The sequence below is a fragment of the Eleginops maclovinus genome, chromosome 2, assembly GCF_036324505.1.
Source record: "Eleginops maclovinus isolate JMC-PN-2008 ecotype Puerto Natales chromosome 2, JC_Emac_rtc_rv5, whole genome shotgun sequence".
In the NCBI taxonomy this organism is placed as follows: Eukaryota; Metazoa; Chordata; class Actinopteri; order Perciformes; family Eleginopidae; genus Eleginops; species Eleginops maclovinus.
The window spans coordinates 23,022,762-23,049,848 of record NC_086350.1 but is presented as its reverse complement, the minus strand read 5'-3'; the positions used below and the strand labels follow the sequence as shown (position 1 = coordinate 23,049,848).

At 40.0% G+C, this 27,087-nt stretch overlaps 1 protein-coding gene across 1 annotated transcript in view; it reads left to right on the top strand.

The window, feature by feature from the left end:
- Window positions 1-26,259, top strand: part of mbtps1 (membrane-bound transcription factor peptidase, site 1) — a 28,592-nt gene extending 2,333 nt beyond the window's left edge. Inside the window, exons 2-23 of the mRNA XM_063875859.1 lie at window positions 3,166-3,731; window positions 5,037-5,300; window positions 8,124-8,330; window positions 8,493-8,603; window positions 9,099-9,208; window positions 9,351-9,467; window positions 9,944-10,011; window positions 11,021-11,123; window positions 12,857-13,008; window positions 13,914-14,075; window positions 15,444-15,588; window positions 16,567-16,755; window positions 18,010-18,182; window positions 18,291-18,406; window positions 18,525-18,681; window positions 20,679-20,803; window positions 21,425-21,502; window positions 21,666-21,806; window positions 21,890-22,021; window positions 22,763-22,889; window positions 23,500-23,630; window positions 25,347-26,259. Of these exons, the coding sequence (XP_063731929.1) occupies window positions 3,512-3,731; window positions 5,037-5,300; window positions 8,124-8,330; window positions 8,493-8,603; window positions 9,099-9,208; window positions 9,351-9,467; window positions 9,944-10,011; window positions 11,021-11,123; window positions 12,857-13,008; window positions 13,914-14,075; window positions 15,444-15,588; window positions 16,567-16,755; window positions 18,010-18,182; window positions 18,291-18,406; window positions 18,525-18,681; window positions 20,679-20,803; window positions 21,425-21,502; window positions 21,666-21,806; window positions 21,890-22,021; window positions 22,763-22,889; window positions 23,500-23,630; window positions 25,347-25,555 (3,237 nt within the window). The 5' untranslated portion in view covers window positions 3,166-3,511 and the 3' untranslated portion in view covers window positions 25,556-26,259. The remainder of the gene's footprint in view (window positions 1-3,165; window positions 3,732-5,036; window positions 5,301-8,123; window positions 8,331-8,492; window positions 8,604-9,098; window positions 9,209-9,350; window positions 9,468-9,943; window positions 10,012-11,020; window positions 11,124-12,856; window positions 13,009-13,913; window positions 14,076-15,443; window positions 15,589-16,566; window positions 16,756-18,009; window positions 18,183-18,290; window positions 18,407-18,524; window positions 18,682-20,678; window positions 20,804-21,424; window positions 21,503-21,665; window positions 21,807-21,889; window positions 22,022-22,762; window positions 22,890-23,499; window positions 23,631-25,346) is intronic.
- Window positions 26,260-27,087: the final 828 nt, after the last annotated feature.

The following is a 27,087-nucleotide window of genomic DNA, read 5'->3' as shown; positions in this document are numbered from 1 at the left end:
TAAAACCAGTAGTCTTATGTGCAGTCTTCACATAATATGATTAAATAATTCTGTTTCTCAGACGCTCGAAGGTATCTATGAACTCGTAACAAGGTATATATCAAAGATATGCACAGGTATGCAATCTAAATATAGTGCTATTATTTAAACGTTTAGGCTAATTAACCCAAAGTTAGCTTTTCCCTTACTTTTTTACAGACTTTGATTTTGTGTTTTTCAAATGTGTTTTTATTCAAAGTCCTGCTAAGACGTTCGACCAATCAGAACTTATGTAAATGCTACTTGTTGCTAAAAGTTAAAAGGCAGATTAACTGTAGAGTTGGGTTTGACTGGGTTATTTCACAAAAGTTTCAGTCTTCTTATACCAATTAAAATAATGTCAGACAAAAAACAAGACACCTAACATTTGTACAAGGCCTGTTAGAATGTGTTATAAGTAGGCTAAGGTTTGCTTCTACATTCTCAGTTGAAAAAGAGACAAAGGCAGCAGCAGGAGTACCAGGCATATAAACAGGTTACAATTTCATCATCACAAGTGACATTGGAATTTAACTGAATCTTGACTTGTTTATTCACTACTGTGAACTGTAAATCTTTGTTGCTTCTTCTGCTCCCTAGAATTGCACCAACTAGTATTACTACTTTATAATACTCCTGTGGTTCTTGAATTGTTTGCATCCTTTGATTGGAATGTCTGATGTAATGACAGCCTGACAATAGAGGCTTGGATAAAATAGACTAAAGGTGTACGCACACACACATGCACAATGCTTACTGCTTATTTGCACACTCAGCGCTTCAATATGTTGCACATGTGCAGCAATAAAGCCCAACAGTCAGAGCAGCTGGTTTACATCACTGTCATTGAGTCTGCATAATGCTAAAATACTGATGTGCGGTTAGGGCTAGGGGATGAATGTGTATTCAGTGAGTACACATGTTGCCTTTTTAGATTGCAAGGAAATGTTGATTGAAAATAACCACTTTGAAAAGTCATGGAATGGTTTGGATATTTGAAAAGGCCCGCACACCGTAACATTGTAAGAGATATATATATATATATGCACAGCTGCAGAAAAAATTAAGAGACCACTTCAGCATTATCATTTTCTCTTGTTTTATTATATATAGATATGTCTTTGAGTTCAATTATTTTTTTATTGTATTCTACAAACAATTTTTTTCTGTGTTGGAATTAAAGCGACAATGGAATTGCTGCCATACATTTAGAGATTGAGATTTAAGAAGAATTTCTTTAACCAGTTGGTCATGGATTTCCTTATTGCAACGCCAATATTGTTCTATATTCCCCTAAATTACAAATATAAAATCTATTTTTAAAAGTAGCTTAATATAAAAAATATTATTTACAACAGATAAAAAATATGCAAAAGTTAGTTCAACACGGCGATGGAAAATTACTTTGAAAATAAACTATATTTAGAGTACCACAACTTAAACTGGCAGAGCTGTGCAATTTTAAGATCATCTTGGATTCAAGTTATTCAATATCTTAACATGAGAAGAAATGAAATAAAAGTTGTGTCGCGGTTATTCTTGTGAAAAGTATTATTGCAATTCACACAATTATCCAAACATGCTTTAACATGGTATTAAAACGTACTGGAATCCCTTACATTTTAGTTAGTCATTTACTAATATTTGTTTTTCTTGTTTTATCCTTAAACATTTATTCTTAAAGTTACAGTTACACATCATAAGAACACCCCACATTCATGAAAATTAAAAACAAGATAAAACGTTAATTCAATATCACAATTATCCCCATAATGGAAATTCAAATCAGTCCGCTTATTCTGAGTGTATTATGTTGCTTTGTTATCGTATATTTTCCATCCCTAGGTAAGCTTTGTTTTTATACTGAGTCAGAGGTCATTTTGGCTTTTTGTAAAGCTCTGTATAACTAAGCGATGTCATCTTTGCAGGCGACAGGAAGTTTTATCAACGTCTTTTTGCTTTATTTAGTAACAGCGTGTTTTTTTCCCAGGGTTGCACAAACCTCTCATGAATTGCTAAAAACGGAGTGGTTTTACACCACATTCTACATCTCTCTGCACCCTACGCCACACTTCCTCCCCCTTGAAACAGCAGAGGAAACCCCTCTCTCTGAATGCTGAATGAGGGGACAGAAATAGAAACATAGACTCTGTTAGGTTGGTTTCTTTATCCCCATTGTTTTAGGGAGTTAGAAAATACATTTTTTAACATGGTGTCTATTCAAAGGTTAGTTTTTAGGGTTTATTTTTGGTTTGTGAGTCAGCAACACATCTCAAAAACATGAACAGTTTGTCATCTAATTTTGTTGGACAAATAGACCTCCGGCTATTGAACCAGCAAGTAGATATTGGTTGATTTCCATTATGCCTGACTAATCTACCGTGACTAATAAGAGTCAAACTCAGTCAAACAGCACTAAAATGGAAACGGTTGCTTCGTAAAACAAAGACCCTTGGTAAAGATAATCCTCAGGTGGTGTATTTAAGGTGTTACTTCACCTGCCTTACTTATTGTTTATGCGACAGTGGAATTGCCTTATTCCAACTATATGATAAAAGCTCATTTTTTTCGCCTGATTTGTCTACAACTGCATCTCCTCTGGCGCTACACCAAAGAAAGAAGTCAGAGGGTTACGATCGATTTAAGACGGTCTAAATATAAATGTCCAAAATGTTACTGGTATGTGTTTAGAATAAAGGTTTATTATTCAATTTTACAGTATCTTAACCCAAACATGTCTTATGTTACTCTTCAAAAACAAAGTTTACCTTCATTATCGTCATTTTTGTCTGTAAAAACCAATATAAAATCACTTATGCTCGTAGTATTTTGCTTTAACTTAGTTATTGATTGTTTGGTTCGGGCCTCAAAGCCCCTTGTCAGGCTCTAATCTGAATCTTGAATTTAAGCCCTCAGATAGTTTTGCAGCCACCACTGAAACTAATGGAGAATTGATTCCATATGCTGAGGGTATGTGTTTGCCGGGTCACAAAATCAATCGCAATTAACTTGGAATGAAAGGAAGTCATTCATGTTTGAGGGTGTAATAGCGTGTTTAAAGTCATGCAAGGAAGATGTGTATTTGCACTTCCAATTAAATATCAAAAAGCCCTTTCCTGACAACTTTTTGTATTCTTTTCTTTCCAGATTACAGGAAGAACTCCCGTGGAACTCCGACTTGACACCAGCAGCTTCGCCCTCTTCCCATCCACCCACTGCTCTTTCCTGGTCGCCTCCTCCCCTTCTCAACATGGCGGCAATGTTCCTAATCTGGCTGTGCCACTGACCTCCACCCTGGACTACCGCCATGGAGAGAAAACGCAGAAAGAAATTAATCTAGCTGCTCAGGCCGTTTGCAGTATGGACTCGTTTTTGGAGCTCTGGACCTGAAATGCTCTGTCCCAAACCCGGACCCCGAACCAGGTTTTAGCTGCTTTTCTTCATCTGGAACAGCACACCTGCTGCTAAATATCCAAAGGTGGTGTTCAAACTGATGGTTGGTGCTATTTCACAACTCAAAATGCTCCTGCTTCCTGTGTGGGCGTCCATGCTTTTTTTGGGCTTCCTGTCTGTGGTGGGCATGGAGCCAACGGAAGGAGCCAAATCAGACTCCGACTACCCCTCCAACACGGAGCCCCCGCCTTCATCATCTGGCTCCAACTGCTCCGAGATGACCCTCAAACTGGAGTTCTCCTCTAAGACGGTGGAACATGGTAAGAAAAACGGGTGGATATGTTGTAATTGTGTCTTTGTAAATAGGCTATTATGCTTTTGGGGTTTTCCATTTTCTGTAGTGTTTATATAACTCCTCCATTGGACTCCTTTGTTTACTTCCCTAGCACAGTGACATCACTATGTAACACTTGCACTTCTATTGGCTAGCGCTCCAACACATTGTACAAGACATCTCTAAGCGGTTGACCTATCACAACAGAGTCGGCCAGCTAACCATCAGAGCAGACTGGGCTCTGGTTTCAGACAGAGGGTGAAAAGAGGTGCTGCAGCACAGACAGTATGAGAAAAATAAAGAGCTTTTTTGACATTAAAGCATGGAGACATGTCCCAGTAGAGACACAAAATATAAATTATGAACCTGAGATGAGCATATGAGGCTCCTTTTTAAACTTAGGAAAGCCATGTCCAGATTGTTATCCTAAGAATCAAGGCCATTCTCAATTTACTTGTGTACCAAAGTCAAGCTTGTTCTCTGAACGTTTTTCATAAATTAGACAATGAATCATGGGTATAGTGGTTTATTATTTGACACATTTTCAAAAGAAATGTGTGAGTCAGACACTCTACCGTCAAAAAATCATTGCCGAAGTTTGATGGGAAAGATTCAAAACCTACGACTGCTTCAATGGAGTATCTTATAGTCAATAATATCAGAGGAGAACATTTTCTTGTATCTACATGCAAGCAAAATGGCATGACAGTTGTTAAGGTGGAACCTCAAACATAGTCCGTCTTAATCTTTTGTTTCATATTAATGGTAAAATTTCTTTATGTTCAGTGGATAAAGACAACACGGTGTACTCGTTGTGCTGAGTCAAGGATATAATGCCCAATCAAGCTAGTTTGTACAACCTGCCATTCAGGCTCTATCCACATATTACTTTGACACATTAAATACTTATTAATAAAGGCTATTGTGCTGGATCCTGTTTGGAAAGCTCATCAGTAGGGCTGCACAGCTAAAAAAATATTATTGAAATCGCAATATGGGATGGTGCAACACTCAACAACAGCCTGTAAGGGTGTGCCAATGCTTTAGTCTACTGACAGTCAGAGCAGACTATCCAACCCGAGCATACAAGCAATACTTTTTATTTCTCCTTGCTCAAGCTCTGTCCAGCAGTCAGCAGCCTACAAGAGGCTAACAAACATAAAGCCCACTTTCAGTCTGGAACCTTCTTTAATTTGACTGTGTCTCACACAAATACACAATGTTTATTTGCACATCTAGAGGTCCTGGCTGTTCTTTTAATCATTCTCCCCTCCCCTTTCTCTCCCTCCAGAGTACATCATAGGGTTCACAGGGTATTTCTCGGCCAAAGCTCGCCGCCTGTACATCAGCAGCGCCCTGAGGAACGCCGGGGACCGAGCGCTGGAGTGGCACATCGTCCCCAGAGAGAACCCGGCCGCCGACTTCCCCAGCGACTTCGAGCTGGTCCACATCCGTCTAGCATCGCCCAGCAGCCTGCTGACCTTAGAGGACCACCCTTACATCAAGAGGGTGACGCCGCAGCGCAAAGTGTTCCGCATGCTGAAGTACATTCCCTGTGAGTCTGACAACATGGTGCAATTGTTTAGGGGAAAAGGTCACAGCGTCTCCGAGGTTGGCACATCCACTCAGGAAATGTAAAATGCTGAGGAGATACAGAAAGCTGTTTGTCTGCTACAGGGTCTCTTTGTTTGTGGAGGCAGAGGATGCATTTCACTGTGTTTGTGCTGCAGAAGAAAGGATTGTATATCTTAATGTGAAGGGCAGGCCGACTTTGGGGGTGTTGATGCTAGACACGGTGTGTGTGGTGTTGGGGGATGGGAGGAAGGACAGAGAACGTCTGTCTACTCACCCGAGAAGGAGTAGGTGAGTCAGTGTGTGGTGGGTCTTGCTTAGACGGGGCAGGACGGAGGGGGGAGGCACGCCTTGTGCCTGGCACTGGATGAAAGGCTTCAGTGTGCCCCCAGCTTGCATTTGCACAACATATGTGTTTAATTTGGATAGTTCTTGAGTTTTTAGATTTTCTAAAATCATTTTTACTTTAACTTTTAAAAATAGTTTTATCCTTGTAGAAAAAAAGGTTTTATTGACTTTGACTATGTCTTATCATTTTTATCTAAATATCTTCATTTTTATTTCATTTAATATTATCTTAGCACATTCTTACTTTTGCATCTTACTTTATCTGAATATTTGTTTATATTTTTTATTTATCTTTCATTTATTTAAATCTAAATAGTTTTCCTCCAGGATAAATAAAGTATTATGATTGTTATTTTAAATTAGGTCAATACCAACGTTTTAGTTTTCTAACATGTTTTATATTCAGATAAATGGATTGAGTATTTATTTATTTTATTATAAGTAACCTCAAACTTCTGCCAGCCACTGTTGGCGATGCTTCATTCAAACTCCAAGCTGTTGATGACACATGGTGTATTAATTCAGCTGTTTGATGACTTTCATGGATTTCCTGTTAACTCAGTTCAAGTTCCATGCTGGTCACATGTTTATATTGGACCCATGTCTAGTGGGTGACTTTACACTCTAGGATCTAGCTCTACACATGTTGTCTTCTACATCAGCAATTCTGTAATATATAAACTGGAGCACTCTCGAGACGCTAATGAAAATACAACAGAGCAAGTCTGGCCATGTTTAGCCCAATAAGTAAGCTAATACTGAATTATGTAAATGTATTCAGGATGCATTAGTGCGTGTCACAAATGAACACCAGCTTTACAATACGTGCATTGAACACATTTAATTCAAGCCACGCTAAAAAGCATATCTAAAGTGTTGATACTTGTTAGTGTTGTAATTAGTTGAGAGTGGAAAACCAAACAAGAGTGATAAGCTAAAGCAATCATTCATCAGAAAGTGGTTGTGGTGTTTACTGATCTTCCTGGGATTTTAGAGTGCCCTAAATAAGACTTTATCATTGAAGCAAATACCTGAGAAAGGTAAGTACACGTTGATGGAATTTGTGTCTCATCAGTTCGAATTGTGAGTCCGTGAAGCAGCTACCTATCGAGGTAATTAATTAGCAGATAAGAGAGGAGACATCCCCGCTGTGTTTCACCACTTGAAGGCATAAAAAGCCTGGCGGGGATCTGCTGCTGGTTGCTAATGGCCTCCTGTTCATTTGTTCTGTCAGAGTGATTAAAAGTGCGCCTCAAATGAGGCTGCCTCACATCACAGCTGCAAGATGGGAGGGGAGAGAGAGACGGAAGTGAGGGAAAGGAGGTTCAAGGGAGAAATAAGAGTTGATAACATGATAAAGGCTTTATTAGGTTAACATGGAGATGACAGCAGGAGGGGCTGTAGAGGCAGACAGCAGGGCATCTCCACCATCTGTCTGTCCACAGCTTATCTCACATACTACTCGACCCATCAATACAGTGGTTGCGGTAACCTAAAAATACCTAAATTATATTCAATATATATTATTGTTTTTAATTGGCAGGTTTGAGCCGCAAGGGCTATAAAAAGAAATTAAGCTTCTGCTCTGTTTTCCCCTTTAGTCCTTAGTAGAAAAGTTTGGTCTCATTGTAAACCAAAGCATCTTCACATTCATTTTCCCCATGTATGTTAAGCTCTATTTAAGTCAGGCATGATGGGCGATGAATTAATTACCAGTTTTTTTATTTCTTTGCCGCCATCTTGATTGGACTTTAACGAGAAGGAAGCTTCTGGCATATTGTTTATTAAGAATTAAGCGGTGCAGGTATGAGTCCTAAATCTAGAAATGAGTTGGAGCACGGGTTCCTTCGTCAAGTCAGTGTTTTTTGAACAACTTTTTGGTTAGATGCCTGAAATAAGGTATGTGGCTCGTACTATCGACCGAGATATTTTCTATTTTTGTCACACAAGATAAAATATATCAGTTACAACCCCAATCGTGAATGTCTTAAAGCTTTCAGGCTTAAATGGAACTACTAAACGTCATCCCGCTCAAGATTAGCTGCCTTTAGCTTAGCGGTGGTGACCTGAAGTCATGCGATTGTGATGCAGTTTTATTGTAGCGTAGACTTTCACTTCTGGCTTTTGCATTTAAAATAAAAAAATAGGAAAGTCATGGGTTCTGAATAAAATGTCTAAGTATCATATGTTGCCACGGATCTTGTTTTCTGTATTGTTTCAAATTCCAATGGAAAAATCACTTTGCTTTTTGTTGAGATGCTAATTTCCGGTAAACAAAACACTTCGAGCGCATCACTATTTTGTATGAAAAAACATTTCTTTGTCCAAGAAGAATCGTAAAATCATAAATGTAGATACCCTAAGTCAAAAACTCACATCTGCAGCAACCCTAATTACAGTTCGTGGAAGAATTTGACGTTTCTTCTTTAACACGGTTGCTTGTTTTCTGTTTCCGTAGCACCTGAGCCTGCTGCACCCTGCAACGCCAGCCGCGGGACGCAGTCATGGCAGTCATCCCGCACCTTCCGACGAACCAGCCTGTCACTAAGCTCGGGCTTCTGGCACGCCACGGGGCGCCACTCCAGCCGGCGACTCCTGCGGGCCATCCCCCGCCATGTCGCCCAGATCCTGCAGGCAGATGTACTCTGGCAGATGGGACACACAGGTTAGAGCTTACACCTTTGACTTCTCTGATAGAGGGGACGAGGACAAACATCTGGCAAAAATGTTTATTGGCCAAATGAGGGATTTCTTTGACTGAAACTTAGTGTGTGCTTCTGGTAATTTGTTTCTGCAGTTATTGATTTGATCTTGCTTCTGTGTCCAGGTTCTGGTGTAAAGGTGGCAGTGTTTGATACAGGCCTGAGCGAGAAGCACCCACACTTTAAGAACGTGAAGGAAAGGACCAACTGGACTAATGAAAAGACACTAGATGATGGTAAGGAAGAAGGAAAAACAGTGTCATTATGTTGATGATGGGTAATGCTGATGACTAGCAATGGAAGTGATTACAAAACCATGTTAACAATGATGGTTATCCGTAATCTATGGGGATGGACTGTAAATGCTGGGGTTTAGCTTTTTGGGAAATATTTTACCCACATGTCAGGTTTATTACCTAGTATGTTTACACATGCAATATATCTTGGTGTTAAAAAGGAGCAAATATTGAAGTACTCTTAAAATAAAAAAAGAAAGACAAATATTTGCAAGAAATATTTATCTACAAAAATGTGTTCAATATAAAATGCTCTGAAAAATTGGGTATGTGCTCTATATCACAATTACCGTGGAATAGTTGTGCAGTTTTAAAGAACAAAAAAACACAACATATTTATTTCTCCCCTTGATTGTATTTAAAGTGGCTAATACCTTACATTTGGAAGTCATTTTGCCCTGATTTATTTTCAACTTCCTGCTTCTTTTTTCTCAGGTCTGGGCCACGGTACCTTTGTCGCCGGAGTGATCGCCAGTATGAGGGAGTGTCAGGGCTTTGCCCCCGACTCAGAGCTGCACATCTTCAGAGTGTTCACCAACAACCAGGTACACACAAGCATCAGCATATCCCTGAGTTGTTGTCAGAGGTTAACTTAGGTTGAGCCTCATCGCTGGTCAATGACATTTCAAAATCTGTTTCAAATCTGTTTACATTTTAAGAATATTGTGTGTCTCCCTCCCCTCGCAGGTATCGTACACCTCGTGGTTCCTAGATGCTTTCAACTATGCCATCCTGAAGAAGATTGATGTTCTTAATCTCAGCATTGGGGGTCCAGACTTCATGGACCACCCCTTTGTTGATAAGGTAAACAACACTTGTCAGAAAGAGACACACTCAGTAATGCTACAGTCACATGGTGGCTTTCCCCAGCTGTGACCAGCCTGAAGTCAGTGAGAACCGGTAGCAGATGCTTAGTTGTTTGTACGGAGTAGTTGCGTCACCAGCCTCCCTCCCTTTTAAGTTACACCCTTTTCACAATGTGTTAATGAGCTGGAAAATAAACACGTAAGCTTTGAGCGCAAACAGGTCAAACCCTAATGGTAGACGAGTGCATGGCAACCATTGAACTGTGACATGTCCTCTGCTACATTAAACACGGAAAATAGATATTACATGTTCCCATTTTTAGTAAGATTTAAGTGTACAGTGTGAAAGAACACCCATGCCTCTCTATGTGAAATGAATGCTGCCCCTCTAGATTAAATAAAAAAGTATTTAAAAATGTATCTCATTGAGACATTTTGATTTGACCATAACAGCTGTTCTTGTTTGATTGACAGGTGTGGGAGCTCACTGCCAACAGGGTGATCATGGTCTCTGCTATCGGCAACGATGGACCTCTGTATGGGTATGTTTATCCCTTTAGCTCCTAACATATTTTGATATCCAATCCTCTCACTCCTCAAAAAGTAGATTTGTAGTCTGAAATTGCATTGAATTCAGTTAATAGCAAACCCAACCTAAAGTCAAAACTGTTGTTAGTCAGGAAGCTTATTTACTTACGGTGGGCAAAGAGAGAGATTTGTTGAATATGTTATGTATAAGTAGCAATTATTATAATAAACTACTTAACATTTTGTAATATAAATAATTCTAGGCCATAATTTCCCAGTTCTGGTTTTCCTTTACATGTTCTTGCTTTTGTTGTGGTACCAAAAAAAAACAAGCAAATTAAATCCTGCTATTTTAGATGCATTTTCTCATAAATTAAATGACTAAATTGACAATTAAATAAGGCCAACACAGACCTTTCAATCCACCCAGGAGCTTTGTTGCTTCATTATTTCTTGCTCTGTCACAATCCGTAGCTATCTAATGTTGTTGCTAATGTTAGCACACTTAACGTCAAGAATCAGTTCATTGACTCTCTGACTGTTTTTCCACTTATACTATCTTTTAATTATCTTATTTAGTGAAATATGTTCAACTAAGCAACAGTTGCACTATCCTAAAATACTCACCTGTTGCCGTTCTACAGAAGTTACATACCCTTATTTAATGTCTCGCTGCGGAATCACAGTTAGCCGTATGGTTTCTTTAGCCAGATTATGCCAGCATTAGTTCAAATGGATATTGTCCACATTTTAAATGAAATGTCTCACTGTTGTAGAATTTATTTACTTCCTCAAAACTGCTTACTTCTCCTGCACCACTTCACATATCTAATTATCCAAATGACCCCTGGGCAAAGTTGGTTTATGACCCTGCTGAACATCTGCTGAGTCTTCCCTCTATATGAAACACCATTAAAGTACAGAATAAGATAGAGGCTCTTTTATTTTACCCTTTTACGTCATAGTGCTGAGATGTTAGTTTCTTAAAGTCTAATTAAAATAATGTACATGTGTCTCTCTCAGCACCCTGAACAACCCAGCAGACCAGATGGACGTGATCGGGGTGGGGGGGATTGACTTTGAAGACAACATCGCTCGCTTTTCCTCCAGAGGCATGACCACCTGGGTGAGTTACTCCATATCTTTTATCAGTTTTTACAGCAGACTTCTACCCTCTACTTTTATAAGCTAGTCAACCATAATGAAAGCTCCTGATCTCTCATCCGCATCCCATCAGCCACACACACACACACACACACACACACACACACACCTTTTTATCAGCAGACCATCTGCTTTAAGATCTGATTAAGACTTTCTCGGAATCAGTCGATCTCTGCTCCTCTTCCGCTGTCAGCCAGCCATGAAGAGGGAAGGAAGGTTGGAGAAAAAAATATATATTCACAAAGTATTCCATGGTGTTTTCTGACCGTTAAAGACTTCAGCAGACGTTAAACCAGCCAGACTTCTTTTTGAGGATTGATATGACGTCACATAGTCCCCTGATCCTCCTTAGCAACAGCCATGTAGTGCTTAGCAGCGGTCTGTGAGAGAGTACAACCTCTGAAACTTCAGAATTGAGTATTCAAAGAAGCGTTATAATACATTTGATAATGTCTAGTCATTTTTTCACTTTCTGCTCAATTAATTCCTTCTTATTCTCCTTCTGTTTGTTAGTGTACGTCTACCAGTCAATTACATCATCTACGGCTAGATTTCATTGCATTACTTTAGTAATACGTTATTTAGCTTACTCTTTTGTCCGAAGCAGCTTATTCTTATTCTTATTTTTATTCTTAATTGGGATCACCTTTAGCACTAGCATGAGCATTGGCTATTCTTCCTGAAGTCCTCACACACACAGTCAAACATACTAAAACACAAAACTAAAACAAAACAGCTCATCATTTCATACAATTTACAATACTATATGAAGTGAAAACTAAAATGGTCATCCAATTCTAGCCATCATAAGGCCAAACAAAAAAATACAAATAATTGTACATAATAATTCATAGCCACAGGCACAGTTCAATTATACTTTATAATACTGAGATGTTTTTTTAGCAACCTTTGTACATGACAATTTTCCTAATGATATGGACCAGTAATGAATTCCAGCTGACCATGGCTCTGTACATGACTGTTTTCTGTCTCATATTTTATATAGATTTGGGTAATACAAACCTTCCTTTTATTGCATGTCGTGTTTGATAGTTATGTTGAGCATACTGTGCTCTAAACCTATGTGGTAATATATGTGGTCACTAATGTTTCTGACAAAATCTAACAAAGCATGAGTGGACCTCTGTCTGACACTTAACCAGTTCATTTTCTCCAGCTTACATCCACTGCAAGACGTTAGACATGCCAACTTGTTAACTGCAGGGGGTGGGATCAAACTACCTACCCCGTGATTGGTCAGCACACTAACCCCTCTGATCAATACCCGCCCTTAGATATACATACGCACTTAGTAGAGTGCACATCTCTTCCAGTTTTGTCTTCACCTCTCAAACAAAGGAGAGGTAAATCTCACTCGACTCTGTATCCCGGTTCGCTGAAAGACAAGATGGCTGCGATAACAAAAACATATCATGCCTTACTAAAGTGGATCATAACATACAGTCATGTCTGAAGGAGATAATCATAGCTCGATGTCGGGGAGACGCCCCATGCTTTTTACAGAAGTGAGAGTTGCATTGTGGCTTTAGATTCTGACTTAATTGTAGTTAGAAAACAACTCTAACAGGGGGGGTGCAGTACATGTTGTTTTCTCTGCTGCTCTCAAACTATATTTCTTTGGACATTTTGGACTCTATTGTCTTTATCTCATGATGTGTATGTGTCTGTGTGCAGGAGCTGCCCGGGGGCTACGGCAGGGTGAAGCCCGACATCGTCACCTACGGTTCAGGGGTCCGGGGGTCAGGGATGAAGGAGGGCTGTCGCTCTCTGTCCGGCACCAGCGTGGCCTCTCCTGTGGTGGCCGGTGCTGTGACACTGCTGGCCAGGTTAGTATTATAAACTCAACTGTGCTGCTGACTTTGATTTTCTTTCCTACGCTAAGTTTATGGTAGGACAAGGCTAGTTTCTATGTTGCAGTTTTGAATTTCAGTTGAAATATTCACAGGTTCAAAAGTAAATAATCCCTGGAGATGTTCAAAGAGTGTACTTTGTATTCTAAAGAAGCCCCGCTGATGTACAGATTTTTTTATTTTAACACCCAACTCTTCATTCGGGATGTTAACACAAACTTACACACATACATTTTTGTTGCCTATTCTAGTGTCATTTTTTAAGCAGCTAGGGCAGGAACAATACATATCTTAACATTTGTGTGTATTCCCCATTGTTTTAAAAATATAAAGCATTTCTGTAGGGAACCCGCTTGACTACACCCTCTATATTTAAAATGTAAACCGCCAAAAAGTATATGTTTAAGTTGTATTCTTCTGTTGTGGCTGTGGGTGTCACTGGCAAACTGTGCTGAGTAGTTTCATAAGAAGTCTCTGAGATGTAGTGGTGACACAGCTAACCCGTAGGGAGTTCGAGAAACACAAGTTGTTGTTTTTTCTCTGTTTTAATGATTTCTTGTTCCGTAATCCTGGACATGAGTGGGAAAAGCAGTGCAACATGTCACAGAAGAAGGGGGCGTGTCGCTGTTGGGTATTGTTCTCTTTCAATATCCCGCCTTTACATAATAAATCCCTCTTGTTGCACAGCTGTAACTGAGTCCTTTCAGTGAGCTCATGTATCCGGGTTACACATCACACCACCCTTGTTGTGAACAGGCAGCTCTCCCTTCTCCCAGGGGACAAATACCAGCCCCTCCTTCGTCTCTCCTCCAGCACGGCTCTGATTTTAAAGCTGGGGAATGTAACCTTAAACCCAGCCTGTCCTCCTCTGTGTCCTCCAGCACCGTCCAGAACAGGGAGCTGGTAAACCCCGCCTCCATGAAGCAGGCTCTGATCGCGTCGGCCCGCAGGCTGCCGGGGGTCAACATGTTCGAGCAGGGCCACGGGAAGCTAGACCTGATCAGAGCCTACCAGATCCTCAACAGCTACAAACCTCAGGCCAGGTAAAGACATCATGAGCACACATGTGGAGCCTGAGTACATCCAAAGTCTGTTCCTCAGCCAGATGTGTCTCACAGTGCTCATAAATGTTGTCCAACTTAAACACAGCAGTTACACAAGTAGAAATGCATCGATCGATTGGTTCCTGGTGGGATCCGTCACAGTTTTTGCTAATCGGCCCATTAATCTGATTTTCTATCGGTCATATTCACACACGTGCATTGTGACGGTGTTTAAGTCCTTTACTAAGCGACAAAGCGTTGCCCACTTGATGAATTTCTCACTCTATTTGGCCAATTTTCAGAGCCTTTTGGCGACTTTATTTCTAAAAACCAACACATTTAGCGACCCCAAAAGTGAGAAATGTAATCAAATATATTATGCTGTAATTCTTTCTCATGCAGGCTGCTCAGAGTAAACTCATGCCTAGTCAGCCGATGTCTATGGCATTAATATAATATCATACACAAACCTATACCATTTTTGTTAATAGAAAATATAATATAACAGGCCTACATATAGAAAAATATTTTCTCTGATTCCTTTATGATTCTTTATTCTGCTCTGTATTAATGTAAAATCAAACAATTGTAAGCTGTGAATTTTAGTTCTTAGAAAGAAAGGAAATTGAAATCACCCAAAAAATGGAATTTTGTAAATATCAGAAATTGGTCAAGAAAGGTTTAGGGTTAAAGTACTTCCAGATAATCATAGTAAAGCCGAAACATTTATTCTTAAGATAATAAACTACAGCTGTGTCCTTGAGTTTCAATATGTTAAACGTTGTTTTAAAATAATGAAACCTAATCAAATTGTGTTTTCTTTTCTATTTTGTTTTGGATCCCCCTTTAACCTTGCCTGCAAAACCACAAAAAAAATGTAGAATGAGATTTTCCGACACTTGTCCTCAACTTAAATCATAAATCACTGACTGAAAGTGAATCTATGTGATACTGGACAAATGAGCGATGGTACTAGTTATATCATACTGGATTATTTCAGCATTTGTCAAACTATTTCATTCCAATCATAAATGTGTAGCTCGATATCTTTGGCATCTATATAATACATAACGTAACATGATTCAAGCCCAAAGATCTTTTAAGTGCACGTGTCATTAATTAAGCATTTGAAAATATTTGTTTTTGTTTCAATCTAGAAATACTGATAGGGGCAAAGTGACTATTCAACACTTAGGGAAATCATGCGTTCCATGTTTTTCTGTCTACAGTTTCCACCTCAATTATCTTAGTCCTTTTCCCTAGCCTTGTTTCTGCATTTCTTCTGGTTTTCTGAAACAGAAAGCACTCATGTTTGTAATTTTAAATCTAGAGTTATACTTATTACTCTTTTTTCTTGTCCCCTGGCAGTCTGTCCCCCAGCTACATCGACCTGACGGAGTGTCCCTACATGTGGCCTTACTGCTCTCAGCCCATCTACTACGGAGGAATGCCCACCATCGTCAACGTCACCATTCTGAACGGCATGGGAGTCACCGGCCGCATTTTAGACAAGGTGCTAACACAAAACATTCAAAATCTTTTGAACTCTGCTTTTAGTAAACCCTGTGCGAGTGTTGTGAACTGAGTACAGAGTACAGACTCTGTCGGGGGGGAGGGGTTTGGAATGACAGAAAACAGGACAGAGTAACACAGCGAATATCAATCTTTTTTTTTTTTTTTTGGAAGACCTTAGTTAAGGCGGCAGGTTTGCGTTGCTTAATGGCTGCCTAAGCTGTAAAGTGCTGCGGGAAAGCCTGCCCATAGGGTAAGCAGGAGTGAATGGTTTAATCTGGTTGAATCACTGGTATAATTGAAAGTGTGGTTCTGAGTGACTGAATTTGGATACAAACTTTATTAAATACTTAACATAGGAGTAACCAAGCTGTAACGCCCCACAAATGGATACAAAAAGTATGAATCCGCGCTGACAGATTTTGAGTTTTGGGAATAATCTGTGTAACGACAGTCTGCTACTCAGGAATCCTACATGGTTAGGGTGTGACTCCTGTATTACAACTATTTTTAAATAGCATTGTCGTAGTTGAAATCACTATGTAACACTTATGCTAGACATCTCTAAGTGGTGACCAATCACAACAAAACCGGCCACCTTACCAATCACAGCAGACTGGGCTCTGGTTTCAGGCAGTATGAGAAAAATAAAGAGCTTTTTGAAATATAGAGGTGCACAATTCAAATATGAAACCTGGAAATTAGCATAATAAGGCTCCTGTAAACTTCCAAAATTCTGAGAAAATACCCCTAAAAAAATGTTTCCCATACAAAAAAATAACAAATCAATTAAATAAAACACTTTGAGTAAATCCAAAAAAAACCTTCATTCAGCATAAGAGTTGAATGCTGCTCTTTAAAGTCCTTTAAGAAGACAATTGTAGGATGAATTCCATTCTTGTGTGACCTGGTTTTGCATCATGATGATCTCAGGGTTGACTTCCTGTCAGTGTTCTAAACCTTCCTGTCTCTTGCTCAGCCCATCTGGCAGCCATACCTCCCTCAGAATGGAGACCACATCGACGTGGCCGTCTCCTACTCCCCCGTGCTGTGGCCGTGGGCCGGATACCTGGCCGTGTCCATCTCCGTAGCCAAGAAAGCGGCATCATGGGAAGGGATCGCTCAGGGTCATGTGATGGTCACGGTGGCGTCGCCTGCAGAGAACGATGTGAGTCACCGCAGCAACACCTAACATCCACATCTCAATTTAACATCTCAATTTAAATCGATGTTTAGGTTACACTACAAAGAAGTACAAATGGATAAGCACAATATTATTTTTCATATACTTGACTTGTCAAGGTTTTAGTCTGTTTTTATCAAGTTTAAAATCGCACCACTTTGAAGTAACTATTCTAGGTAAACCAGTTACTTTAACATATTATTCTTTTTAATGCACTCATTGGTGACATGGTTTTATGGTTTTGCTACTGATTTAAGTTGGTAGGAAGTGTATTCAAGAGTTAAAGGGCAAGGCATTTCCTTATAGTTTGCAATGTCTAACAAGCCTTTATGCAATTAATGTCTTATCACGTCTGTATATTCCTTCTACTGTTGTGATGTCTTTGTACTTTTCTTTATATCATTTATTCACTTGTTTATTTTTTCACCTAATTTATTTATTTATACTTTTTATTATTTTATTGCATGTGTGGAGAATGTCTTCTGTGTTTGGGATAAGGTGGAAAAAAAGGGGGTACATATTGGTATCATGCTCCTTCTTGATTGTGTTACCCTGTGAAATTCAATAAATATATATTAAAACGATTTAAAAAAGGGCAAGGCATTAGGGGGAAAAATAGGAGGAGGAAGATTTAGTTTTATATACCAAGAATTTATTCAAACTTTTAGTTTTAGTACCAGGCATCAGAAACATTTATAAGATGAGGATTTTAAATTAAACTTAAATTGTTGAGAATAAAATGAATCACTTTTGAGAATAAATGTGCTTCTGTCGTTATCACATGTCGACCTTGTGTATATGAATTTGTGAGATTGTATTTCAGAATTGATTTAAGAAGCAACAAAAGGTTTCTCTTTAATCACATAAACGCTGTGCTGTAATGAGTATTATGAAACCCTACAGACATCATCTTGTTCTCACTCCGTCAGAGTGGTCTGGCGTTGTCCTGAGTTAACTCAATTGATTCTCAACATTTCACATTTCAACAAGTCTGTGCTGTATATGTCAGTAGCAATATAAGCATATAACCACATCTGTTAGATATTTGAATGAATTGAATTATTTCAATAAGTGGATTTAGCTTTTTGAATGAATCATACTTTCAGTGTTTCTTTTTTAATTAATTCCACGACTCCATCATCTTCCCATGTGCTTTCCCTGCACCTGGACCTGCTGTGTTATTGAAAACTCCTCTTCAGTTATGACTTATCCCCCTCCCTGACCTTTATCCCCTTGCAGTCAGAGGCAGGTGGAGAGATGACCTCCACAGTCAAACTGCCAATCAAGGTGAAGATCGTCCCGACCCCCCCTCGCAGTAAGAGAGTGCTGTGGGATCAGTACCACAACCTGCGCTACCCCCCCGGATACTTCCCCCGAGACAACCTCCGCATGAAGAACGACCCGCTGGACTGGTGCGTGCGTGGGGATGTTTCCCTGCTTCAGCCATTGGTTGAATATGTGTTTTAAAATGTTGGTTTTATTTGCACGTTTGACTGGATTTGAATGAATGTATGTTCCAGGAATGGAGACCACATCCACACTAACTTCCGGGACATGTACCAGCACCTGAGGAGTATGGGATACTTTGTGGAGGTGCTCGGAGCGCCCATCACCTGCTTCGATGCCAGCCAGTACGGTAAGAGCACAGGGACAACTAGGGACTAACCCAGCCCTTCTTTTCTCAGAGTGCCGCCTGCTAACAGTCCAGCAGCAGAGAACAAGCTGATGGGTGGTTTCCCCCGTTGTCTCCACAGGCACTCTGATGATGGTGGACAGCGAGGAGGAGTATTTCCCCGAAGAGATCACCAAGCTGAGGAGAGACATCGACAACGGCCTGTCCCTCATCGTCTTCAGCGACTGGTACAACACCTCGGTCATGAGGAAGGTCAAGTTCTATGACGAAAACACCAGGTGAGCAGCGTTGTCTGACATCACTGCTGTCATGCCGTTTAGACTGGCTATTGTTAAACCATTAAAGCCTGATGTCTTACTATCAGACAATTATTGGTGGTTTTACAAGAGAGATTTATGTTTGTTTGTTTTACTGGGCATACTCAAAGGTAAAAGCTGATGCCACATCGCAACAATAACTATCTATGAATATTTGTAACAAAGTATGAAGCTATGTTGTTGTTTGCTCACGCTGCAACTACAAACCCACCCCCACCGCCCTAAAGACGGAGATATTCTTAGTTTGTTGACTTAAAAGGGCCCTATTATAGAAAGGGAAAACTCCCAAAATCTCCCCTTTTATCTCTAAGTAGTTGACCAATCACAACAGAGGAGGCCATCTAATCAATCAGAGCAGACTGTGCTCTGGTTTCTGACGGGGTGAAAAGAGATGCCCACACAAAATACAAATCTGAACCTGAACTGAAATTTAAAGTCTGAATTAGAACAAACATTTTCAGGGCCTTTTTTAAAGCGATTATATAAAGGGCAAATATAATAATAATAAAATATAATAAAACACTTTTGGCACAAATTGGCACCGACTCGCTCTGATCTAAACAACAAAACAAAAATCCACCCTCTGCAATTCCAGATAAACTCAATATGATATGCAAAGTGTTTTATTGAATAATTGCTTATTATTAAATGAGTTTTAGGAGCTTAAACTGTCCCAGCAGTAATTAAATATCCTCTTTGACTGTGATTCATCTTCATTTTGGAAGCTCCCTATATCTCTTTCTCTATAATGTGTCCTCTCCCTCCATTATGAAACACTTCGATGATTAACAGCTATCACCTTACGAAGCTCTGGCTTTCTCCAGCAGCTTTATCATGTCCTAATGATCTCAGGATGAACTGCTTGTCAGTTAACAGCTCGCTGTATCAGTGTCTGTCCGAGGTGTTGGACTGTGTTTATGCGTCCTCGCTCTGTAATAGAAGTTATAAATCACGACACATCTCCTCGCTGCTCCATTCATATCCCACCCAAGCTGTCGCACAATATCCCCCGGATTAAAGTCTTAAATTCAGTCAAATATAGTCTTCAGGGTCTTCCAAACATTTTGCTGAGTAATTCACTTTTAATTGAATAGGGGTGATTCATTTCATTCACTGCTGCCTCAGACAGGAAATGGAACTTATTTCCTCATGTTCGCTTCTTTCTTTTATTGCCATTTCATCCCTTAAAACCTCCTTTTATTTGGAAGCTGGGTTTTGTCAGATTTTATCTTGATTTATCTCTATGAAAATGACTTAGTTTACATACGATTATTTATTTTTCTTAAAGGAAAACTTCACCAATCACACACTGTGTCACCTTGAGTTCTTAAAGAGGCCCTGTTGTGCTTTTTGGGGTTCTCCCTTCCCTTTAGTGTGTTCTATAGGTTTTTGTGTATGTAAATGGTTAAAATCCCAAAGTTCCCTCCAGAGGGTCACATAAACGTATGTTTCGATATGTTATTGCTGTTTTTGAACACAGCCCTCATCAGTCTGTTCCCACAGAGCATCGGGCACTCGGAGTCAATACGCTGGCTTATCTTTTATTGGACATTTTACTTTAATTATTATGTTTATGAATCTTATTTTATCTTTTATTTCACATTCTTACTTCTTAGATAATACAATACATGATATTTAATTGTATTTATATTTTTTATTTATTTATTTGAATATGAATAACTGTCACTTAATTTCTCTATTTCTCCTGGGATTGTCTCTGATTTAACTCCAGGAATTTTGTACTTTTTTTGATTATTCGTTTTCGGGGTGAAATGTTCCTTGTAATCCATTGTCTGTTTGGGGCACATATCAAATTAAAACTAATGCTTATTCCTGTTTTACATTTTTCATTTGTGGACGTTTTCTTGGTATTTTTTTATGTAGATATAGACAGTATCTGTGTTGCTGCTTCCAGTATATGAATGGTTAGAGACGGAGTTGTTGATGTAACCCTGCAGGCAGTGGTGGATGCCGGACACAGGGGGCGCTAACGTTCCAGCTCTGAACGACCTGATCTCAGTGTGGGGGATGGCTTTCAGTGATGGGCTGTACGAGGGGGACTTCACCTTGGCTGATCATGACAGTAAGACACACTCCACACACACTCTTTTTCCTCGTTTCTGATGGCATTGTTCCCCTGTACTGAATGTCTTTTTGTTACATTCAAAGCTCCGGTTAAGGTTTGAATGTGGGTTATGTCCTTAAAGAAGCAAAATCCTCAATTTGTATAAAGTGATATATCAAATGAAACATGTGAGGGTTATTTTAAACATCTTTCTTTACTGAATATAACTTCTCTCTTTGTGTGGATTAGTGGGAGAACAGTGTTTTGATTTCAGTGAAAATGTTGTTTTTAAAAGGCTTAATCCCACAAATATGCGACAAAACAGACTATTTTCTTCTTTTTATTTTATTTTGGAATATATTATATCTGTCTTTCTTCAATACATTTGGAATGTTTTACTTAAAACATCTCTGGAGTTATTGGAACTGTTCCGATCACACAGAAACAATCTTACGCCTGCAAATTGTATAATCATTAAAATATACGTTTCTCCTAATCTATAGCTGCAACTGTGCACACATACCAGCTAAACACAATGACCACACATGTAAAAAATGAAAGCTCCAAACATTTGTACGTTTGGTATTGTTTTATTCACACAGTGTTTTATAAATCAAGTTGTTTCCTCTTGTCTCTCAGTGTACTACGCCTCAGGCTGCAGCATCGCCCGTTTCCCAGAGGACGGAATAGTGATTGCCAAGAATCTGAAAGACCAAGGTACCACCCGTCCTCTTTCAAAGTATTGAACCCAGCTTAGTGTTTAGAGTGTTGGCCCTCCGCCACGCAGGCTCACCGTTAACTTGGTAATCTGCCCTTTGTTCAGACATAACACCGCAGTGTGTGTCTGTATGTGTGTGTGTGTGTGTGTGTGTTTTCACAGGTCTGGAAGTGTTGAAGCAGGAGACTGCGGTGGTGGAGGGGGTTCCCATCCTCGGACTGTACCAAACGCCGTCAGACGGGGGAGGTCGCATTGCACTGTACGGTGATTCTAACTGTTTAGACGACAGCCACAGACAGAAAGGTGAGCCCTCCGCAGTGTATGCTCATGTGTGTTTGCTTCTTTACTTACAACCAATAATAATACTTTCGTGTGTGACCCCTCAGACTGTTTCTGGCTGCTGGACGCTCTCCTGCAGTACACTTCCTACAGTATGACCCCTCCCAGTCTCAGTCACTCCCACAGCAGGGTGCCCCCCCCCACAGGCACCGATCGCCCACTGCCACAGAGACTGGAAGGTGAGGACGGAAATGACATAACACACACGTGGCATAACATGTAATATTGGATATGTTTCATTCCTTCTTAATATCATCCAGATATACTCTACCCTTTAATGATAAGGCTTATATTCAAAATAAAAGATACAGTTTTCTTTAAGGAAGCTCAGGATGAAGCCTATATTTTATAATAAAAGCCAAATAGAGATACTGTATAGTTAAAGAAAGAAGCTGAGGATAAGGCTTTTTTTCTTTTTGATTAAAGCCACATAGTAAATGTATCTTTGGAGGAATCTCGGAAAAAAATCCCCACTGGGTTACTAAATACTTACAAAAATCTCCAGGCGAGGATTTTTCAAAACAAATATCCTAGAAAGTACTTTCATCATTACAGGAAGCTCAGATTTATGCTTGTTTTTAAACAATTTTTTAAAAAAGCCCCTTTGAGAAACTAAATACTTACAAAAAGCTCCAGGCAAGGACTGTTTTTTCAAAATAAAAGCCTCAGATAGATTGTATTGTTCCGGTTAGCACAGGTTTAGGCAACTTTTCAAGATAAAACCCAAGTACTTGCATCATTACAGGAGGCTCAGGTTAATGCTTGTTTTTCAAAATAAAAGCCCTGGAAAGCAACATTACAGCCACTGCTATCAATGCCTACTTAACACTGGCATTATTAGCATCAGGATACGCAAATATTTCTTGGGAGGGAGTCCTCTATTTTTGCTTCATACAGATATATTCTTTCTAATCTTCCAGGCAACCACCTTTACCGCTACTCCAAAGTTCTCGAGGCTCACCTGGGAGACCCTAAGCCCCGCCCACTACCAGCCTGCCCCCACCTGTCTTGGGCGAAGCCACAGCCACTCAATGAGACGGCACCCAGGTCAGTCTGGTGAAACACTAATGAGTTGTCAGGGATGATGCCTGTGTGGAGAGGATGCATTTGGGCATGTTCGTCTTTCTGTACGCAGCTAATCTCACAAAAGCAAAAGGCATTCCTGACGAGCTAAGCTAGAGACAAGCTTTACCTAGTGAGCTGAAGGACAATTTACACCTCTCTTCTCAGACAGAAGGTGTCAATCAAACATTGGTGTGAAAACGTAGTTTACGTTTTCTGTGTAGAAATGGCAAATGTCTGTACGCGGTGCTTGCTTTGATGATGGCAGCTTCCTCCGCTATATTTCTCCATATGCCTGGAAGAGATTGAATTGAGTTATCTTGTTTGTACACTAGGCAGCCTTTGAGTTACATTTCCTTCAGTCGCAGAACCACTTATGCATGTCTCCCAGTAGGCGGGCAGCACATTTCTGTGACATAATAATCAGGATCAGTCTGGTGGTTCCAACAACAAATGTTTCAGTTTTTTCCAACCTGTCAACAGAGTAAATCAAAAGCATATGGATGTCATGAAGTAACGCCTTGGTTTTTTGACAGACTCTACAAATACTGTACATTAGAGTATGCCTCACCCTCTCTCTTTGTCCCTCTCTCAGTAACCTTTGGAAGCACCAGAAGCTCCTCTCAGTGGATCTGGACAAAGTGGCTCTACCCAACGTGAGGGCGTACCGGCCCCAGGTCAGACCTCTGTCCCCTGGGGAGAGCGGGGCCTGGGACATCCCCGGAGGTAACTCACGTCTCAAAGATTTAGCTTCAAGCAATCTATCTTGAGATTAGTTTGAGACCTGAAATTCCCTTGGTTTAATAGATTAGTGCACAGCAGTGATCTACATCGCTTTAAAAGCAGAAAGTTTTTGCAGTTACTTATCCAAATGTAATGACATGACAGCACAAAAGTAAAGCAATGTTCTGCTGTGGATGGGAGCAGCACCAAAACATCTTTTAGCCACCTGATATTGGTTAAAGTGTACACTTTTTTGAATATTTTATTGCTTTACTGTGGCATCAGACAGTACTTTTTGATGAAGAACTCATAGCTGCAAAATGTTTGGTCTTCAAGATCTATTGCTCGAATAAGGGCTAAACTGGCCTCAAAGAAATCTTTACAAATCTTTAATAGTATGTATAAATCAATATATGTAGTTTGGAGGAAATAGAAAAACAAATTATATCCAAACAACTTGTGTCGTTAATTTAAACATCTAAAAAACTATAAACAGAACCGCTGGCAAACATTTAATCAACACTATGTCTCCGTAGTGACACACTGACATTGTCTTATGTGTTTGTTTGAAGATAAAACACAACTGAAACAGATCAAATGTTAGTGCTGAACAGTAAGTTACTTCCAAAATGTAATACAGTACATATGACTTATTACTGTCTTTTTAAAGTAATAAGTTACATTACATTATTACTGTCTCTGAACTGTAATGCGTTTCACTACTTTTGCGTTACTTTGAGTTACTTTGAGTTACTTTCACCAAAATAACCGCAAAAGTATGGCTTTAACTAAAATGTAGTTTATTGCAGCTCATTAATTAAAGCTATCTATGGCAGTATGCTGAAATTAAACGTATGCTCCGTTTAAGTGGGCTGAGTAATATGTGATACCGGTAACATGACGTCTCTGTGTGTTATTAATAACATGTTAGTGGAGCCTCTGCACGGCCCTGTGACCTGCTGTATATGAACGAGTCTCTATGGCAACGTTAGCTCACCTTGTCATTGGTGTGTTAACGGGGATTTGGCTGACAAGCTTTCTAAAAGCCGGCGATTCCACAGAGGACAGAGGCTGCCTATCTTCAACACTCTGCCACTAGTCTCTGAACTTCTCGGGGTTCAAGCAGCATAGCAGACCGAGAGAGAAAGCTACCTTCTGTTGCTTCGGCCTGCGCGCACTCGTGTGTTTTTCTTTTCTTTTCTCCGAGCCTGCAGCTCTGCATTGTGAGCCTGCAGCTCTGCATTGTGAGCCTGCAGCTCTGCATTGTGAGCCTGCAGCTCTGCATTGTGAGCCTGCAGCTCTCCATTGCGAGCAAGCAGCTCTCAATCGCGAATCTGTTTCTGCAGCCCTCTTAACCAATAGTAAACAGGCTTACTGAGTTACTATTCTACCGGCACAATTATTTCTCTGGTGTCGGAATGTCTGGCGATGTTTGTGATTTCTTAAAAACTAAACACCACATCATTTCAGGTTAAAATGTGTTGTAACTGCTTTACTGAGAATTGTAACGGGTATTATATTACCCACATTTCCGAAGTAATGCATTACATTACTGCCTTACAGCAAAAAGTAATACATTACTGTAACTCTGTTACTTTTGTAGCGCGTTACACCCAACTCTGGTGCTGAATTACCAACAGAGTTGAATTAGAGTCCACTTAAACTTGGTTACTGAATAAGAATAACGTTGGTTTCTAACCTGTGACCTCTTCCCCTCAGGGATAATGCCCGGTCGCTACAACCAGGAAGTGGGCCAGACCATCCCCGTTTTCGCCTTCCTGGGAGCCATGGTCGTCCTGTCCTTCTTCGTGGTCCAGCTCACTAAGGCCAAGAGCAAACCCAAGCGAAGGAAACCCCGCATCAAGCGGCCCACGTACCTCCAGCAGCAGACGACAACTACAATCAGCGGGAAAAACCCCACAGTGTGACCCGGACTGCAACCCTGTGGAGCTGCGTTCACAATCAAACAACTTTTGTTGAGTAGCAACCTGCGAGAAGTTCTAATGAACTCTGAAATTGAGCCGTTAAACGTTCTCCAGGCGCCTCTCGGATGGAACAGTTTTGGTGCCTCTCGTCTGTTCAAGGCGCTCCGTGGGTGTTTGTGTGTGTTTGTGGACTAATGAACAGTATTAGACGTGTCACACATGATGATGTTAAACACACCTGGCCCCGAAAATGCCTGTTTGAGACAGACATGTTGTCTACATTTCCCTCTGTGTTCTTCGACCAAACTGTTTCATTATGAATGACTTTTATATTTATTGAATTTGTTCGTACCCTAACACATATCCAGAAGTTTAAGAGATTTCACACACACTACACACACTGTATGCACTTTAAGAATAAAGCAGTTTGCATACACGCCGACAGGAACATCCCCCTACACACACATACAGTATGTGCAATCATGCAGACATTTCCAAAATGAGGGCCACAGTCTGATCAAGTTGTCATCTCCTGTGTCTCCAGCAGTCATATCTGTTTAAATCCCTGTCTTTTCATTGTTTTTATACTTTATATAATGAACTGGCCAGGTGTTCTGTTGATATCATCCTCCATGATCTCGTGGTCAACAAAGTAGCATCGACAGACTTGTTCAAATATATCTCATCAATTAAAAAGCATAATCAAAGTGTTCTGCCTGCTTATTGTTTCTGGAGCTTTTCTAGATAAAGCACTGCAAATTGAAATAGCATATTTCAGGCACCGAGTGTAGTATTTACATTTTAAATAGTTTTGTCCCCAAAATAAGAAAGACTAAATGATTTAGGTTTCATAATTGTATTTTGTGCCTCTACTGTGACATGTCTCCATGCTTTAATGTTCAAAAAGCTCTTTATTTTTCTGCAGCACCTCTTTTCACCCCTTAGCCCGTACAATGTGTTGGAGCGCTAGCCAATAGAAGTGTAGGTGTTTCGTAAACGTAAACAAAGAACAATGGAGGCGTTTTGGGCAGGGGGGAGTGTTTCGGAGAAAACTGGAGGGCACTTCGGGATTTTAGCCTTTACAAACCATTTACTTGCCCCCAACCTATATAACACACTACAGGAAAGAGAAATCCCCCCCAAAAAAACAATAGGGTCTTTAAAATTGATTTTGATTTATCCACAGTATACAGTGGGGCAAAAAAGTATTTAGTCAGCCACCAATTGTGCAAGTTCTCCCATTTAAAAAGATGAGAGGCCTGTAATTTTCATCATAGGTACACTTCAACTATGAGAGACAGAATGGGGGAAACAATCCAGAAAATCACATTGTAGGATTTTTAATGAATTAATTGGTAAATTCCTCGGTAAAATAAGTATTTGGTCACCTACAAACAAGCAAGATTTCTGGCTCTCACAGACCTGTAACTTCTTCTTTAAGAGGCTCCTCTGTCCTCCACTCGTTACCTGTATTAATGGCACCTTTTTGAACTCGTTATCAGTATAAAAGACACCTGTCCACAAGCTCAAACAGT